An 18,369-nucleotide genomic window follows, 5' to 3' on the forward strand; every position below is an offset into this window, starting at 1 on the left:
TGTAGGAAGATCATGACCTAACCTACCCATAAGAGGGACAAAAAATATAAAAGATTCATGTTTATTGTCTTGATATTTATTACTTTTTTTTTTACTTGAAAACACGAAAAAAGATGGCGGCCACAGCAGTATCGAAAATGCTTTAAAAATTTCACCGTATTATAAAACGAGGTGTATGAGAGTGGGTACTGGTATCAGGTTGAGTGTATGAGTAACCATGAAAAGATCCAGAGTATCCAGAGTGAAAGGTCATACGTCAGTGGCTGCCGTCAACCCAGGTTAATAAAGCATGATTATGATCGTAAAATTACATAATGTTTTGTCTAATATCTGTGAAACTTTAACAAAAAACGATTGAATTTTATCACACTGGTAAAATGGAATCTCTGGCAGATAATAATATTATTCTTAACCCTAAATTCTTGAGTAATACAATGAACTGAGGACACACACACACAAATTATGAGATTAAACACCATGTTTTTGTGTTCAGTATATGTTTCATTTTGAAAGTGAAACTGATGAGGTAAGGAACCAGGGGGTGGGTCTTTGTAACCTTTGTCACAAGAATGAAGGTCACCTGGAGAAACCTGTCCTGCATTGTCCAGGTATAAATAGAGGCACCAACCTGGTGGTGGGCATCAGTTGTTAACACTACTGCACCATGAACACTAAGGTAGGCAGCTCTGGTAGCAGCTTTATCATCTCACTGATATTATTAAATGTTTGGTAGCTGAAACCACTCATAGCTGTCATTGACCTGAAATTATTGCGACACCAGGAGGATTCATGTCTGATATATCTTGGTCTTCATCTCTGAGACAAAACTTGGGTGTTACAATACACAACCGGGGAAGGAGACGACCATAGCAAGGGTTGAAACATATCTCTTTAATGACCAGATGGTTTAAGTCCAACCTTAAGGTGAGCAGCCAAGCAGAAGAAATATTTAGCATCTGTTTTGACTGTTCATGAATAAGGTGATGATGATTGAATATTATGTTAATTATTTTTTTCAACAGGTACTTCTCCTGCTGGCTGTGGTGGCCGTCGCTGCCGCAGACAAACTCCCCGCGACGGGTTATGGAGCCCCGCCGGTAAGACATGAGAACCTCCTACATGATTATTAACACTTTAAGGAGTAGTGTCGAACTTAATGTTTTATTCTGGGTAACGCCAGATGATTCTATTCAGCTGAGACAAACCCTTACCACTCGGTGGGTTAATGAATATTTAATACTGAGAATACACTTTATATATCCCTTTATGGGAATCTTAAGATATGGCGCATAATCATTTTTCATATATAAATTAAAATATTTGGTTCTGCATGATAAGACATACTCTGATGGGTTTTGCTTTCGCTTACAGGCCTCATCCGAAGAGCACGAGCCTCCCAAGTATGCCTACGAATTTGCAGTGCAAGATGGAGAATCTGGCAACGACTTCGCCGCACAGGAGAGCCGCGACCTCGACAACACCAAGGGGTCGTACACTGTGCAGCTTCCCGACGGTCGCCTGCAGACTGTGACTTACTACGTGGACGGTGACTCAGGCTACGTGGCCGAGGTCAGCTACCAGGGTGAGGCTCAGTACCCCGACTCTGATGAGGTCAAGTCCTACGCCCCACCCAGACCCACTTACAGCGCCCCCTAAGTTAGTGGAGACTACCGTGTGGCCACCACCAGGATGCCACCTCGACCCACCAACAACCACGTACACTCTACCACTGTTACGAGCCTACAGTCAAATGAACTAGAAAATTATTCTTTAAAGGAATAATTTTCAAAACGATATAGACCTATGATTTGTGATGTTCAAGTTTTTTTAAATCAGTTTAATGACTGATCTCTTCCATGTTCTTAGCTTTCACCTTTATTGTCAATGCTTGTTGATTGTGAATGTCGTCATAAACTATTTATTAAACTTTACGCTATTTAAAGTGTTTTTTAAGTTCACCTTATTCACTAAAAAACGTATCTTCTTTTGCTTTAGGAGTGATACTTCAACATAATAAATCAATCAGGGTTGGTGACCGCGGTCTTCCACTCTAAAATGATTTCGCGCTGTTTTCACCAATACTCTTCCTACAGTTTGCATATCTCTGGGGACCACAACTTTTAATGCGATTCATCCATCTCATTCTCTGCCTTCCACTGGCCCTGCTGCCCCTCTGTTTTGCATATGAAAATTTCTACCAATATTTCTGTTCTCACATTATTAGGGAAATTATCTTATTTTCCATATTCAATAATTATCAAGCTTTTATACCAACAAATAAGTTCATCAGATTCAAAAATCGAATTGTTAAGTGACACAAGACATTTAGGATTGAGTCACACATGTTGTACACGGTAGAAATAAAGAGACTTCTAAGACAAATCATGAATATTGTTGTCACTCCACATTTCTTTGATAAATTCTTAAGATGAAAATATACAAAGGATTGTTGATGCAATGACAATATTGGTCTGACGGACAAGAACTTACAGATGCCCGCCTAATACACTGAAACAAAAATTATTCTGCATTTCTTATAAAAAGTATCTTTATATGGGAATCCATTATGCAGAACACCCGACAGCCGCACCCTTGTCCACTACCTCCTAAGATGTCCCCACACACAACGCTTCCATGACGCCTGCTGGACCACCACTCCACGACCCCCTGATGGAGACACGATGATCCTCCCCATACTGGCCAGATATTATGTAAATAATATTGATAATGTGTTAAAGGAATATCCTTCCTTCCTTAGGCTTTAGTAAGCCCCTTTATAATATTTATATATACTTGTGACACTTGCCAGATGCTTCAGGTGTTATTGTACAGGGGTACCTAGTGACAGCACAAGGATCCCGCTTCCTCTATCAAGGAATAAACTATTGAAATTGAAATTGAACATTGGAATCACATACCTCTCTCGTCAGTCACAAGACTGAGTGTAAAATGTTGTCATTTAGTCCATTTCGAACCTTTCACTTGTTAAGAGCCACGAGAATGACTGCTTAATAGCAGATGCAAGTGGAACCAAATGAGTATTCAGAAACTACAGCCTTCTCATGCAAGTCTTTGAGACAATCTTTTATATATGATTTAGGGCTCACGGTTTTATAAAATTTACGATTAAAACAACAATTTTCAATACGTTTTACTGCTCAAATATTTGCCACAAATATTCGACTCCTGGAAAAAGTAAGGAAATCGAATAAGTTTATTTTTAGGTTTACCAAGAAGCTGGATCAACAATGGGACCATTCCACTGTACGCACCAATCATCGAAAGAGCCACATCGATGGTACCAAGATATACCAAAAGTCCATTTAGTAACTCAATCCTTTTTGTTTGACATTTGAATTGAGGCCAACAAGTTCATGAAAGTAAAGTCTTGTTTTACACCCCCGCACAACACCCAGCTGTCCTTCATCTGTTTCGTCGGCTGCTGAGGAAACTAACACAAATCCCTCGTCTTTCGTTTTAGCTGGCCAGATGGAATTATCTCTCGACATATCACCCAGTAACTATTGTCTTACACGCTTTCGATGTTCCAGCATTCAATGCACACACACAAAAAAAGTTATTTAGCCGTCTTCAATTATAGAAATGTTTTGTCTAAATCTTTAACTTTTTGTTTTAATAAAAAAAACAACAAATCTTTTACACCGTATTTTCCCTGCCGACAAAGCAACCATTATAGGGCAGTGACCAGACAAATAGTGTAATCGAACGTCCTCCACAACGAGTCGATCAAATGCACTGTCAGAACTACTCGTCAACATCCAGAGCTTTAAGTAAAGGAATAAACAATATGCACGACGTAGGTTTACATACAGACGACAGACAAAACCCACAACATAAATACCGATCATCTAACGTTAGTCGCGACTGTCACTGCTACCCGGACAGGAATTTCCACAGTTTTGAAGATAAAAGCCGAAATTTGGTAGGGGGATGCACCTGGTTTAAGGAATGGTCGTGCGCTATATATCCTGTCCTTCCACAAGGGGAGGGTCCTACCAGGATTTTTTTCATTGATAAACTCATCTAGTATCGACACTGTCTATATTATTTTCATTCATAAAAACGTAAAAGAAAGACTTAAGTAATGATGCATCTTATATGAGTGTTAGAGGACTCACGTTCTTCTTGATATGAAGAAAGTTGGATTTTAATATTAAAATCTGTTATAGTTTTAGCCGTCGTTGATCTATCTTCACTTACTTATAATCAATAATAAAATTTTTCATCATTTACATGAGAAAGTTTTTGACAAATAAACAATCGAGTTTGCCTGTATGATCACTGGCAAGAGGCTGGAGGGTCTTACATCACTGTCCTCGATATTATATCCGAAGTAGCCAGCGAGGTGAGTCGTAACCTTTGTCATATAAAAGCAAGTCACCGGGAAAACCTGTCCTGCAACGTTGTGCACGTCCAGGTATAAATAGAGGCATCAGGGTGGTGGTGGGCATCAGTTGTTGTCACTACTGCATCATGAACACTAAGGTAGGCAGCTCCAGCTCTGTCTTGAGATAAACGCTCTTATTGAAGGAGTTATCTCTGGAGACTGATAGACAGATCAGAAGTATTCATCAAGTGTTATGAGTGTTGCCTCCAGTAGCCGCGGAGATGCTGAGTGACTAAGATGTTTGAGAAGATTCTTAATGTCTTCAATATTAAATCCTGAACGGAACTAAGTGCCATAGATACACGTCAACAGTATTGATTCATAAAAAATATATTCTTGACAGATATATTGTGACTGAGAAGAGACATTGGAATTATTGTTGACACAGTTACTCTTCATCTCGCATCAGAAGACACAGAAACACAGAGACATATTCCTGACATGAACGTGACCTGATAAGTTGAAGAGAGAATGAATTTCACTGTTTCGATTGTGTGTGAATGAGGCGATGTTTGATGGATAATAGGTTAATAAATAACTTGTTTTACAGGTACTTCTCCTGCTGGCTCTGGTGGCTGTGGCTGCCGCAGACAAACGCCCCGCGACGGGCTATGGTGCCCCGCCGGTAAGTCGTCAAGATTATATGATCATTTACGTGTTTCTTTGTTACTGAAGCTATACAATACAGGTTTCTATAAGAAAGTTAGTATTTTTTCTTAATATATATCAGTTTTTAATGTCTAGTCTTAAAGTTGGGTTTTGGATAACGAGAACTACGTTGTGTGATGGGATTTTACTCGGATTTATAGGTGTCATCTGAGGAATCCGAGCCCCCCAAATATGGCTTCGACTGGGCAGTTCAGGACGGCGAATCTGGCAACGATTTCGGCCAACAAGAGGCCCGTGACAACGACAACACCAAGGGGTCGTACACTGTACAGCTTCCCGACGGTCGTCTGCAGACTGTGACTTACTACGTCGAAGGAGACTCAGGCTACGTGGTCGATGTCAAGTACGACGGTGAGGCTCAGTACCCCGACTCTGATGAGGTCAGGTCCTACGCCCCACCCAGGCCACTTATGGCGCCCCCTAAGTTAGTGGAAACTCCCGTGTGGCCACCACCAGGAGGCTACCTCGACCCACCAACAACCACGTACATTCTACCACTATTTCGAATCTACAGTCATAGAAATTTTAATAATTTTATCCTGTCAATGAATAATATTAGAACAATATGGATTTGGGATATGTTATGCCTAAGCCATTTTATCTTAACCACATTCTTGAGCTCCTTACACAGTTTTGTAAATCACATTTTCTTCTTTTTTCAGACCCCAACTTCCTTATAATATTATTTTTCTGTTGAATGTGAATATCGTATATATTAAACTATTTATTAAACTAAGCAATACTTAAAAGAACCTTGCGTTATAAATTATTCCTCATCATTTGACCAGATAAATCGTGACCTCCACCAAATACCATTATTTTTTCACCAACAAAAAGCTTTAGGGAAATCAAAGCCTCTTGTTGTCAAATATATCCATCGAGGCTTCTCCTTGCCAAAGACTGAATATATTTGAAGAAGGAAAATTTGTACAGATTATTAGCACAGAAAATGACATTTTTAAACAAGAAATTCCACAAAATGTTGATCCGGGCGAGTAACTGAGGTTCGGTAGGAAGAGGTTGGGGAAAATATAATTTCAACTTTCAACTCACTAATCCTCCTAGAGCTGTTGTACACTGACTGGGGTGTGTGGTGGTGGCAGAGAACTTACTGTGGAAGCATCACTAGAATAGGGAAAGTGTTAAGGAGTGTTAGTTACATGACTAGCGAGGTTATTCTAAAACTATATCTTGCTCATGTGAGACCTCACTTGGATTATGTTGTTCAGTTTTGGTCTCCGTACTACAAAATGGATATAGAATCCTTTGAAAAAAGTCGGAGGAGAATGACAAGACTAATCCCGGGCATTAGGAACCTTGAATACAGAGACGGGTTCAAACATATTAATTTGTACTCTCTCGAGGGCTAAACAAAGGTGATATAGCAAAGGTACCCACACTATCCAACCAGGAGCGAACTCGTACCAATAGGTTTAAATTATACAAATTTAGATTTAGGCGCGAGATAGGTAAACACTGGTTTGGAAATAGAGTAGTGGATGAGTGGAACAAGTTACCAAACATTATCATTAACTGGTATACGCTGGATAGCTTCAAACATAGGTTGGATGGATATATGAGCGATAAGGGTTGGGTGTAAACGGGACTGCCCAGTATGGGCCAATTGTCCAGCTGCAGTTTCCTCCATTCATATGTTTTGTAACACTGAAGGAAACCAAATTGGACGTGAACCTCTTTCCGTTGAGGCAATGATGTCTTTTGTCTGCCATTAAAAAATCTTATCTAACGTGACTGGGACTGAGAGTGAAGGATCTATGGAGGATGAAGACGCCTGCATAAGAGAGGATAGAATTATTTGTAGCGGAACAAACATTTACGTGAATTCATAAAAGAGTTCGTGCTAATACGTAACACTGAGGCAATGAGCGTGATGGAGAAAAGACCATCAATAACTACAAATATTCCTCGACTAGATATAAAAAAAGATTATTAATGAGGCTAAGGAAGAACGATATTACGTGGGACATTTTGTAAGTATGAATCAATGCCAAAAGGCCTCTTGCTTCGGAAAGTCAAGCGCTGTTGCAATGGTGGATCGTAAGAGTGAAGAATCAAATATCAGTAATAATTCCTTCAGTACATAAGCTATACGGCTGATCATTGACTAGATTGTTGTTTATAAGTTACTGGTTAATATGAATATTGATTATCATTTTAATATATCATGGTTATTGTTGTGGCAAAGGAAATTGGGTGATAATTTGAAGGGTTGGGTTTATAATCTTTCTTTTAGGTTGGATGACTTGCGTTATCTTTCTATGAGGAGGAGAACACTGGATTGTAAAGAGTTTGGGGAGTACAGGAGACGGCCCAATGGAGAACTTTTTTTAGAATATGTAGGGAAACCTTTTCTGGGCCTGAAGAAATTATTAATTTTTTTCAAACTTTTTTATTTTTTGTTTTGTTTTACTTTTGACAGACGAATTTACAGCCATATTCTAATCCAGGTGAAGGATCATCCGCTCATCCTCCTGCATATTGGGATCACTGAACCACCAGGTGTGTTGGGAGGACGAATGGATGAATGGCTTATGAACTCTGAGATTAACGTGGTACAGGTAAACCAGATTAGTTTATTATTAATTTGGGTTCTTCAGCAGTCTCTTTGATTTTTTTAAGCAGACATTTTTTGTTTTGGATAACTTAATAACTACTTAAATGAAATCTCTTGAATGTTGAAAGTGTTTATACAGATGGATTAAATTGGTGTACTCTATAAGGGTGTTTTTTGCTATTTACAATAATGACACGAGAATGACAATAAAATAAGAAAACAAAGTTAATAATATTATGTTCTTGTATACTGGTCAATAACCTCTAGCATTTAAAAGCCCTGGTAAATAAAAACAGGTAGAGGCAGGTTCTTACATCACTGTCCTTGATTCTGTACCTGAAGTGAAAACCTCATGTAGTAAGTAGCCAGCGAGGTGAGTCGTAACGTGTCATAAAAAAGCAAGTCACCAGGAAAACCTGTCCTACAACGTTGTGTACGTCCAGGTATAAATAGAGGCATCAGGGTGGTGGTGGGCATCAGTTGTGATCACTACTGCATCATGAACACTAAGGTAGGCAGCTCCAGCTCTGTCTTGAGATATATGCTCGACTGAAGGATTTACCACTGGCAATACGTTCGCTTGTGCCCTAGCCAAAGTAGCCCGTACATTAATTCAGCAAGTGCTTCAAGTGCTGCCTCTGAGTCCTCGAGTCTTTATACGTGGAGTAGAGCGAATGAGTCACTATGATGTTTGAGGGTCAATGTGTGCTTGGTCTCAAATATTGGCGGGGGCATGGTGTGACAGATACGAGTAAATAGTACAGACTTTGTATTGATTCTCACCTTAGGCGAATACACAGGTGAATGCCGAGAGAAAATACTAAATGGGGAAGTTAAAACGTGAGTTCTCATTATGTTAAGAGACATAATCCTAACATGAATTAAATCTGTCTAGCTGAAGGAAGGTTTGGTATCTCTTTTTCTAATGTTTATGAGTGAGGCGATGTTTGATGAATAAAGTTAATAAATCACATGTTTTACAGGCACTTCTTCTGCTGGCTCTGGTGGCTGTGGCTGCCGCAGACAAACGCCCCGCGACGGGCTATGGTGCCCCGCCGGTAAGTCGTCAAGATTATATGATCATTTACGTGTTTCTTTGTTACTGAAGCTGCACAATATTGGTTTTTATAGGAAAGATAGGATATTTTTCTTAATGTATATCAGTTTTTAATGTCTAGTCTTAAAGGTGAGTTTTGGATAACGAGAACTACGTTGTGTGATGGGATTTTGCCTCCATTTGCAGGTGTCATCTGAGGAATCCGAGCCCCCCAAATATGGCTTCGACTGGGCAATTCAGGACGGCGAATCTGGCAACGACTTCGGCCAACAGGAGACCCGTGACAACGACCACACCAAGGGGTCGTACACTGTACAGCTTCCCGACGGTCGTCTGCAGACTGTGACTTACTACGTGGAAGGTGACTCAGGCTACGTGGTCGATGTCAAGTACGACGGTGAGGCTCAGTACCCCGACTCTGATGAGGTCAGGTCCTACGCCCCACCCAGGCCCACTTATGACACCCCCTAAGTTAGTGGAGACTCCCGTGTGGCCACCACCAGGAGGCTACCTCGACCCACCAACAACCACGTACATTCTACCACTATTTCGAATCTACAGTCATAGAAATTTTAATAATTTTATCCTGTCAATGAATAATATTAGAACAATATGGATTTGGGATATGTTATGCCTAAGCCATTTTATCTTAACCACATTCTTGAGCTCCTTACACAGTTTTGTAAATCACATTTTCTTCTTTTTTCAGACCCCAACTTCCTTATAATATTATTTTTCTGTTGAATGTGAATATCGTATATATTAAACTATTTATTAAACTAAGCAATACTTAAAAGAACTTTGCGTTATAAATTATTCCTCATCATTTGACCAGATAAATCGTGACCTCCACCAAATACCATTATTTTTCACCAACAAAAAGCTTTAGGGAAATCAAAGCCTCTTGTTGTCAAATATATCCATCGAGGCTTCTTCTTGCCAAAGACTGAATATATTTGAAGAAGGAAAATTTGTACAGATTATTAGCACAGAAAATGACATTCTTAAACAAGAAATTCCACAAAATGTTGATCCGGGCGAGTAACTGAGGTTCGGTAGGAAGAGGTTCAGGAAAATATAATTTCAACTTTCAACTCACTAATCCTCCTAGAGCTGTTGTACACTGACTGGGGTGTGTGGTGGTGGCAGAGAACTTACTGTGGAAGCATCACTAGAATAGGGAAAGTGTTAAGGAGTGTTAGTTACATGACTAGCGAGGTTATTCTAAAACTATATCTTGCTCATGTGAGACCTCACTTGGATTATGTTGTTCAGTTTTGGTCTCCGTACTACAAAATGGATATAGAATCCTTTGAAAAAAGTCGGAGGAGAATGACAAGACTAATCCCGGGCATTAGGAACCTTGAATACAGAGACGGGTTCAAACATATTAATTTGTACTCTCTCGAGGGCTAAACAAAGGTGATATAGCAAAGGTACCCACACTATCCAACCAGGAGCGAACTCGTACCAATAGGTTTAAATTAAATAAATTTAGATTTAGGCGCGAGATAGGTAAACACTGGTTTGGAAATAGAGTAGTGGATGAGTGGAACAAGTTACCAAACATTATCATTAACTGGTATACGCTGGATAGCTTCAAACATAGGTTGGATGGATATATGAGCGATAAGGGTTGGGTGTAAACGGGACTGCCCAGTATGGGCCAATTGTCCGGCTGCAGTTTCCTCCATTCTTATGTTTTGTAACACTGAAGGAAACCAAATTGGACGTGAACCTCTTTCCGTTGAGGCAATGATGTCTTTTGTCTGCCATTAAAAAATCTTATCTAACGTGACTGGGACTGAGAGTGAAGGATCTATGGAGGATGATGACACCTGCATAAGAGAGGATAGAATTTTTTGTAGCGGAACAAACATTTACGTGAATTCATAAAAGAGTTCGTGCTAATACGTAACACTGAGGCAATGAGCGTGATGGAGAAATGACCATCAATAACTACAAATATTCCTCGACTAGATATAAAAAAAGATTATTAATGAGGCTAAGGAAGAACGATATTACGTGGGACATTTTGTAAGTATGAATCAATGCCAAAAGGCCTCTTGCTTCGGAAAGTCAAGCGCTGTTGCAATGGTGGATCGTAAGAGTGAAGAATCAAATATCAGTAATAATTCCTTCAGTACATAAGCTATACGGCTGATCATTGACTAGATTGTTGTTTATAAGTTACTGGTTAATATGAATATTGATTATCATTTTAATATATCATGGTTATTGTTGTGGCAAAGGAAATTGGGTGATAATTTGAAGGGTTGGGTTTATAATCTTTCTTTTAGGTTGGATGACTTGCGTTATCTTTCTATGAGGAGGAGAACACTGGATTGTAAAGAGTTTGGGGAGTACAGGAGACGGCCCAATGGAGAACTGTTTTAGAATATGTAGGGAAACCTTTTCTGGGCCTGAAGAACTTATTAATTTTTTTCAAACTTTTTTATTTTTTGTTTTGTTTTACTTTTGACAGACGAATTTACAGCCATATTCTAATCCAGGTGAAGGATCATCCGCTCATCCTCCTGCATATTGGGATCACTGAACCACCAGGTGTGTTGGGAGGAGGAATGGATGAATGGCTTATGAACTCTGAGATTAACGTGGTACAGGTAAACCAGATTAGTTTATTATTAATTTGGGTTCTTCAGCAGTCTCTTTGATTTTTTTAAGCAGACATTTTTTGTTTTGAATAACTTAATAACTACTTAAATGAAATCTCTTGAATGTTGAAAGTGTTTATACAGATGGATTAAATTGGTGTAATCTATAAGGGTGTTTTTTGCTATTTACAATAATGACACGAGAATGACAATAAAATAAGAAAACAAAGTTAATAATATTATGTTCTTGTATACTGGTCAATAACCTCTAGCATTTAAAAGCCCTGGTAAATAAAAACAGGTAGAGGCAGGTTCTTACATCACTGTCCTTGATTCTGTACCTGAAGTGAAAACCTCATGTAGTAAGTAGCCAGCGAGGTGAGTCGTAACGTGTCATAAAAAAGCAAGTCACCAGGAAAACCTGTCCTACAACGTTGTGTACGTCCAGGTATAAATAGAGGCATCAGGGTGGTGGTGGGCATCAGTTGTGATCACTACTGCATCATGAACACTAAGGTAGGCAGCTCCAGCTCTGTCTTGAGATATATGCTCGACTGAAGGATTTACCACTGGCAATACGTTCGCTTGTGCCCTAGCCAAAGTAGCCCGTACATTAATTCAGCAAGTGCTTCAAGTGCTGCCTCTGAGTCCTCGAGTCTTTATACGTGGAGTAGAGCGAATGAGTCACTATGATGTTTGAGGGTCAATGTGTGCTTGGTCTCAAATATTGGCGGGGGCATGGTGTGACAGATACGAGTAAATAGTACAGACTTTGTATTGATTCTCACCTTAGGCGAATACACAGGTGAATGCCGAGAGAAAATACTAAATGGGGAAGTTAAAACGTGAGTTCTCATTATGTTAAGAGACATAATCCTAACATGAATTAAATCTGTCTAGCTGAAGGAAGGTTTGGTATATGTTTTTCTAATGTTTATGAGTGAGGCGATGTTTGATGAATAAAGTTAATAAATCACTTGTTTTACAGGCACTTCTCCTGCTGGCTCTGGTGGCTGTGGCTGCCGCAGACAAACGCCCCGCGACGGGCTATGGTGCCCCGCCGGTAAGTCGTCAAGATTATATGATCATTTACGTGTTTCTTTGTTACTGAAGCTATACAATACAGGTTTCTATAAGAAAGTTAGTATTTTTTCTTAATATATATCAGTTTTTAATGTCTAGTCTTAAAGTTGGGTTTTGGATAACGAGAACTACGTTGTGTGATGGGATTTTACTCGGATTTATAGGTGTCATCTGAGGAATCCGAGCCCCCCAAATATGGCTTCGACTGGGCAGTTCAGGACGGCGAATCTGGCAACGATTTCGGCCAACAAGAGGCCCGTGACAACGACAACACCAAGGGGTCGTACACTGTACAGCTTCCCGACGGTCGTCTGCAGACTGTGACTTACTACGTGGACGGTGACTCAGGCTACGTGGTCGATGTCAAGTACGACGGTGAGGCTCAGTACCCCGACTCTGATGAGGTCAGGTCCTACGCCCCACCCAGGCCCACTTATGGCGCCCCCTAAGTTAGTGGAGACTCCCGTGTGGCCACCACCAGGAGGCTACCTCGACCCACCAACAACCACGTACATTCTACCACTATTTCGAATCTACAGTCATAGAAATTTTAATAATTTTATCCTGTCATTGAATAATATTAGAACAATATGGATTTGGGATATGTTATGCCTAAGCCATTTTATCTTAACCACATTCTTGAGCTCCTTACACAGTTTTGTAAATCACATTTTCTTCTTTTTCCAGACCCCAACTTCCTTATAATATTATTTTTCTGTTGAATGTGAATATCGTATATATTAAACTATTTATTAAACTAAGCAATACTTAAAAGAACTTTGCGTTATAAATTATTCCTCATCATTTGACCAGATAAATCGTGACCTCCACCAAATACCATTATTTTTTCACCAACAAAAAGCTTTAGGGAAATCAAAGCCTCTTGTTGTCAAATATATCCATCGAGGCTTCTCCTTGCCAAAGACTGAATATATTTGAAGAAGGAAAATTTGTACAGATTATTAGCACAGAAAATGACATTCTTAAACAAGAAATTCCACAAAATGTTGATCCGGGCGAGTAACTGAGGTTCGGTAGGAAGAGGTTCAGGAAAATATAATTTCAACTTTCAACTCACTAATCCTCCTAGAGCTGTTGTACACTGACTGGGGTGTGTGGTGGTGGCAGAGAACTTACTGTGGAAGCATCACTAGAATAGGGAAAGTGTTAAGGAGTGTTAGTTACATGACTAGCGAGGTTATTCTAAAACTATATCTTGCTCATGTGAGACCTCACTTGGATTATGTTGTTCAGTTTTGGTCTCCGTACTACAAAATGGATATAGAATCCTTTGAAAAAAGTCGGAGGAGAATGACAAGACTAATCCCGGGCATTAGGAACCTTGAATACAGAGACGGGTTCAAACATATTAATTTGTACTCTCTCGAGGGCTAAACAAAGGTGATATAGCAAAGGTACCCACACTATCCAACCAGGAGCGAACTCGTACCAATAGGTTTAAATTATACAAATTTAGATTTAGGCGCGAGATAGGTAAACACTGGTTTGGAAATAGAGTAGTGGATGAGTGGAACAAGTTACCAAACATTATCATTAACTGGTATACGCTGGATAGCTTCAAACATAGGTTGGATGGATATATGAGCGATAAGGGTTGGGTGTAAACGGGACTGCCCAGTATTGGCCAATTGTCCGGCTGCAGTTTCCTCCATTCTTATGTTTTGTAACACTGAAGGAAACCAAATTGGACGTGAACCTCTTTCCGTTGAGGTAATGATGTCTTTTGTCTGCCATTAAAAAATCTTATCTAACGTGACTGGGACTGAGAGTGAAGGATCTATGGAGGATGAAGACATCTGCATAAGAGAGGATAGAATTTTTTGTAGCGGAACAAACATTTACGTGAATTCATAAAAGAGTTCGTGCTAATACGTAACACTGAGGCAATGAGCGTGATGGAGAAAAGACCATCAATAACTACAAATATTCCTCGACTAGATATAAAAAAAGATTATTAATGAGGCTAAGGAAGAACGATATTACGTGGGACATTTTGTAAGTATGAATCAATGCCAAAAGGCCTCTTGCTTCGGAAAGTCAAGCGCTGTTGCAATGGTGGATCGTAAGAGTGAAGAATCAAATATCAGTAATAATTCCTTCAGTACATAAGCTATACGGCTGATCATTGACTAGATTGTTGTTTATAAGTTACTGGTTAATATGAATATTGATTATCATTTTAATATATCATGGTTATTGTTGTGGCAAAGGAAATTGGGTGATAATTTGAAGGGTTGGGTTTATAATCTTTCTTTTAGGTTGGATGACTTGCGTTATCTTTCTATGAGGAGGAGAACACTGGATTGTAAAGAGTTTGGGGAGTACAGGAGACGGCCCAATGGAGAACTGTTTTAGAATATGTAGGGAAACCTTTTCTGGGCCTGAAGAACTTATTAATTTTTTTCAAACTTTTTTATTTTTTGTTTTGTTTTACTTTTGACAGACGAATTTACAGCCATATTCTAATCCAGGTGAAGGATCATCCGCTCATCCTCCTGCATATTGGGATCACTGAACCACCAGGTGTGTTGGGAGGAGGAATGGATGAATGGCTTATGAACTCTGAGATTAACGTGGTACAGGTAAACCAGATTAGTTTATTATTAATTTGGGTTCTTCAGCAGTCTCTTTGATTTTTTTAAGCAGACATTTTTTGTTTTGAATAACTTAATAACTACTTAAATGAAATCTCTTGAATGTTGAAAGTGTTTATACAGATGGATTAAATTGGTGTAATCTATAAGGGTGTTTTTTGCTATTTACAATAATGACACGAGAATGACAATAAAATAAGAAAACAAAGTTAATAATATTATGTTCTTGTATACTGGTCAATAACCTCTAGCATTTAAAAGCCCTGGTAAATAAAAACAGGTAGAGGCAGGTTCTTACATCACTGTCCTTGATTCTGTACCTGAAGTGAAAACCTCATGTAGTAAGTAGCCAGCGAGGTGAGTCGTAACGTGTCATAAAAAAGCAAGTCACCAGGAAAACCTGTCCTACAACGTTGTGCACGTCCAGGTATAAATAGAGGCATCAGGGTGGTGGTGGGCATCAGTTGTGATCACTACTGCATCATGAACACTAAGGTAGGCAGCTCCAGCTCTGTCTTGAGATATATGCTCGACTGAAGGATTTACCACTGGCAATACGTTCGCTTGTGCCCTAGCCAAAGTAGCCCGTACATTAATTCAGCAAGTGCTTCAAGTGCTGCCTCTGAGTCCTCGAGTCTTTATACGTGGAGTAGAGCGAATGAGTCACTATGATGTTTGAGGGTCAATGTGTGCTTGGTCTCAAATATTGGCGGGGGCATGGTGTGACAGATACGAGTAAATAGTACAGACTTTGTATTGATTCTCACCTTAGGCGAATACACAGGTGAATGCCGAGAGAAAATACTAAATGGGGAAGTTAAAACGTGAGTTCTCATTATGTTAAGAGACATAATCCTAACATGAATTAAATCTGTCTAGCTGAAGGAAGGTTTGGTATATGTTTTTCTAATGTTTATGAGTGAGGCGATGTTTGATGAATAAAGTTAATAAATCACTTGTTTTACAGGCACTTCTCCTGCTGGCTCTGGTGGCTGTGGCTGCCGCAGACAAACGCCCCGCGACGGGCTATGGTGCCCCGCCGGTAAGTCGTCAAGATTATATGATCATTTACGTGTTTCTTTGTTACTGAAGCTATACAATACAGGTTTCTATAAGAAAGTTAGTATTTTTTCTTAATATATATCAGTTTTTAATGTCTAGTCTTAAAGTTGGGTTTTGGATAACGAGAACTACGTTGTGTGATGGGATTTTACTCGGATTTATAGGTGTCATCTGAGGAATCCGAGCCCCCCAAATATGGCTTCGACTGGGCAGTTCAGGACGGCGAATCTGGCAACGATTTCGGCCAACAAGAGGCCCGTGACAACGACAACACCAAGGGGTCGTACACTGTACAGCTTCCCGACGGTCGTCTGCAGACTGTGACTTACTACGTGGACGGTGACTCAGGCTACGTGGTCGATGTCAAGTACGACGGTGAGGCTCAGTACCCCGACTCTGATGAGGTCAGGTCCTACGCCCCACCCAGGCCCACTTATGGCGCCCCCTAAGTTAGTGGAGACTCCCGTGTGGCCACCACCAGGAGGCTACCTCGACCCACCAACAACCACGTACATTCTACCACTATTTCGAATCTACAGTCATAGAAATTTTAATAATTTTATCCTGTCAATGAATAATATTAGAACAATATGGATTTGGGATATGTTATGCCTAAGCCATTTTATCTTAACCACATTCTTGAGCTCCTTACACAGTTTTGTAAATCACATTTTTTCTTTTTCCAGACCCCAACTTCCTTATAATATTATTTTTCTGTTGAATGTGAATATCGTATATATTAAACTATTTATTAAACTAAGCAATACTTAAAAGAACTTTGCGTTATAAATTATTCCTCATCATTTGACCAGATAAATCGTGACCTCCACCAAATACCATTATTTTTCACCAACAAAAAGCTTTAGGGAAATCAAAGCCTCTTGTTGTCAAATATATCCATCGAGGCTTCTCCTTGCCAAAGACTGAATATATTTGAAGAAGGAAAATTTGTACAGATTATTAGCACAGAAAATGACATTCTTAAACAAGAAATTCCACAAAATGTTGATCCGGGCGAGTAACTGAGGTTCGGTGGGAAGAGGTTCAGGAAAATATAATTTCAACTTTCAACTCACTAATCCTCCTAGAGCTGTTGTACACTGACTGGGGTGTGTGGTGGTGGCAGAGAACTTACTGTGGAAGCATCACTAGAATAGGGAAAGTGTTAAGGAGTGTTAGTTACATGACTAGCGAGGTTATTCTAAAACTATATCTTGCTCATGTGAGACCTCACTTGGATTATGTTGTTCAGTTTTGGTCTCCGTACTACAAAATGGATATAGAATCCTTTGAAAAAAGTCGGAGGAGAATGACAAGACTAATCCCGGGCATTAAGAACCTTGAATACAGAGACGGGTTCAAACATATTAATTTGTACTCTCTCGAGGGCTAAACAAAGGTGATATAGCAAAGGTACCCACACTATCCAACCAGGAGCGAACTCGTACCAATAGGTTTAAATTATACAAATTTAGATTTAGGCGCGAGATAGGTAAACACTGGTTTGGAAATAGAGTAGTGGATGAGTGGAACAAGTTACCAAACATTATCATTAACTGGTATACGCTGGATAGCTTCAAACATAGGTTGGATGGATATATGAGCGATAAGGGTTGGGTGTAAACGGGACTGCCCAGTATGGGCCAATTGTCCGGCTGCAGTTTCCTCCATTCTTATGTTTTGTAACACTGAAGGAAACCAAATTGGACGTGAACCTCTTTCCGTTGAGGCAATGATGTCTTTTGTCTGCCATTAAAAAATCTTATCTAACGTGACTGGGACTGAGAGTGAAGGATCTATGGAGGATGATGACACCTGCATAAGAGAGGATAGAATTTTTTGTAGCGGAACAAACATTTACGTGAATTCATAAAAGAGTTCGTGCTAATACGTAACACTGAGGCAATGAGCGTGATGGAGAAATGACCATCAATAACTACAAATATTCCTCGACTAGATATAAAAAAAGATTATTAATGAGGCTAAGGAAGAACGATATTACGTGGGACATTTTGTAAGTATGAATCAATGCCAAAAGGCCTCTTGCTTCGGAAAGTCAAGCGCTGTTGCAATGGTGGATCGTAAGAGTGAAGAATCAAATATCAGTAATAATTCCTTCAGTACATAAGCTATACGGCTGATCATTGACTAGATTGTTGTTTATAAGTTACTGGTTAATATGAATATTGATTATCATTTTAATATATCATGGTTATTGTTGTGGCAAAGGAAATTGGGTGATAATTTGAAGGGTTGGGTTTATAATCTTTCTTTTAGGTTGGATG

At 39.5% G+C, this 18,369-nt stretch overlaps 5 protein-coding genes across 5 annotated transcripts; all 5 read left to right on the forward strand.

Moving 5' to 3' along the window:
- The first annotated feature begins 637 nt into the window (after positions 1–637).
- On the forward strand, positions 638–1,942 carry LOC121869702 (cuticle protein 21-like). The gene is made up of 3 exons (XM_042371258.1): positions 638–676; positions 1,023–1,097; positions 1,372–1,942. Exons 1-3 carry the CDS (start codon positions 665–667, stop codon positions 1,654–1,656), a joined length of 372 nt encoding a protein of 123 aa, XP_042227192.1. The 5' UTR covers positions 638–664; the 3' UTR covers positions 1,657–1,942.
- Positions 1,943–4,410: 2,468 nt separating this feature from the next.
- Positions 4,411–5,829, forward strand: LOC121869697 (cuticle protein 7-like). The gene is made up of 3 exons (XM_042371250.1): positions 4,411–4,506; positions 4,959–5,033; positions 5,218–5,829. Exons 1-3 carry the CDS (start codon positions 4,495–4,497, stop codon positions 5,755–5,757), a joined length of 627 nt encoding a protein of 208 aa, XP_042227184.1. The 5' UTR covers positions 4,411–4,494; the 3' UTR covers positions 5,758–5,829.
- A 2,286-nt stretch (positions 5,830–8,115) lies between these two features.
- On the forward strand, positions 8,116–9,508 carry LOC121869431 (cuticle protein 8-like). The gene is made up of 3 exons (XM_042370776.1): positions 8,116–8,163; positions 8,636–8,710; positions 8,896–9,508. The coding sequence occupies exons 1-3, from the start codon at positions 8,152–8,154 to the stop codon at positions 9,178–9,180; spliced, it is 372 nt and encodes a 123-aa protein (XP_042226710.1). The 5' UTR covers positions 8,116–8,151; the 3' UTR covers positions 9,181–9,508.
- Positions 9,509–11,744: 2,236 nt separating this feature from the next.
- Positions 11,745–13,184, forward strand: LOC121869432 (cuticle protein 8-like). The gene is made up of 3 exons (XM_042370777.1): positions 11,745–11,840; positions 12,313–12,387; positions 12,572–13,184. The coding sequence occupies exons 1-3, from the start codon at positions 11,829–11,831 to the stop codon at positions 12,854–12,856; spliced, it is 372 nt and encodes a 123-aa protein (XP_042226711.1). The 5' UTR covers positions 11,745–11,828; the 3' UTR covers positions 12,857–13,184.
- Positions 13,185–15,415: 2,231 nt separating this feature from the next.
- Positions 15,416–16,860, forward strand: LOC121869434 (cuticle protein 8-like). Its single transcript, XM_042370778.1, has 3 exons — positions 15,416–15,517; positions 15,990–16,064; positions 16,249–16,860. Exons 1-3 carry the CDS (start codon positions 15,506–15,508, stop codon positions 16,531–16,533), a joined length of 372 nt encoding a protein of 123 aa, XP_042226712.1. The 5' UTR covers positions 15,416–15,505; the 3' UTR covers positions 16,534–16,860.
- The last annotated feature ends 1,509 nt before the right edge of the window (positions 16,861–18,369 follow it).

This window comes from Homarus americanus, unplaced genomic scaffold, assembly GCF_018991925.1.
Source record: "Homarus americanus isolate GMGI-L3 unplaced genomic scaffold, GMGI_Hamer_2.0 scaffold23578, whole genome shotgun sequence".
In the NCBI taxonomy this organism is placed as follows: domain Eukaryota; kingdom Metazoa; phylum Arthropoda; class Malacostraca; order Decapoda; family Nephropidae; genus Homarus; species Homarus americanus.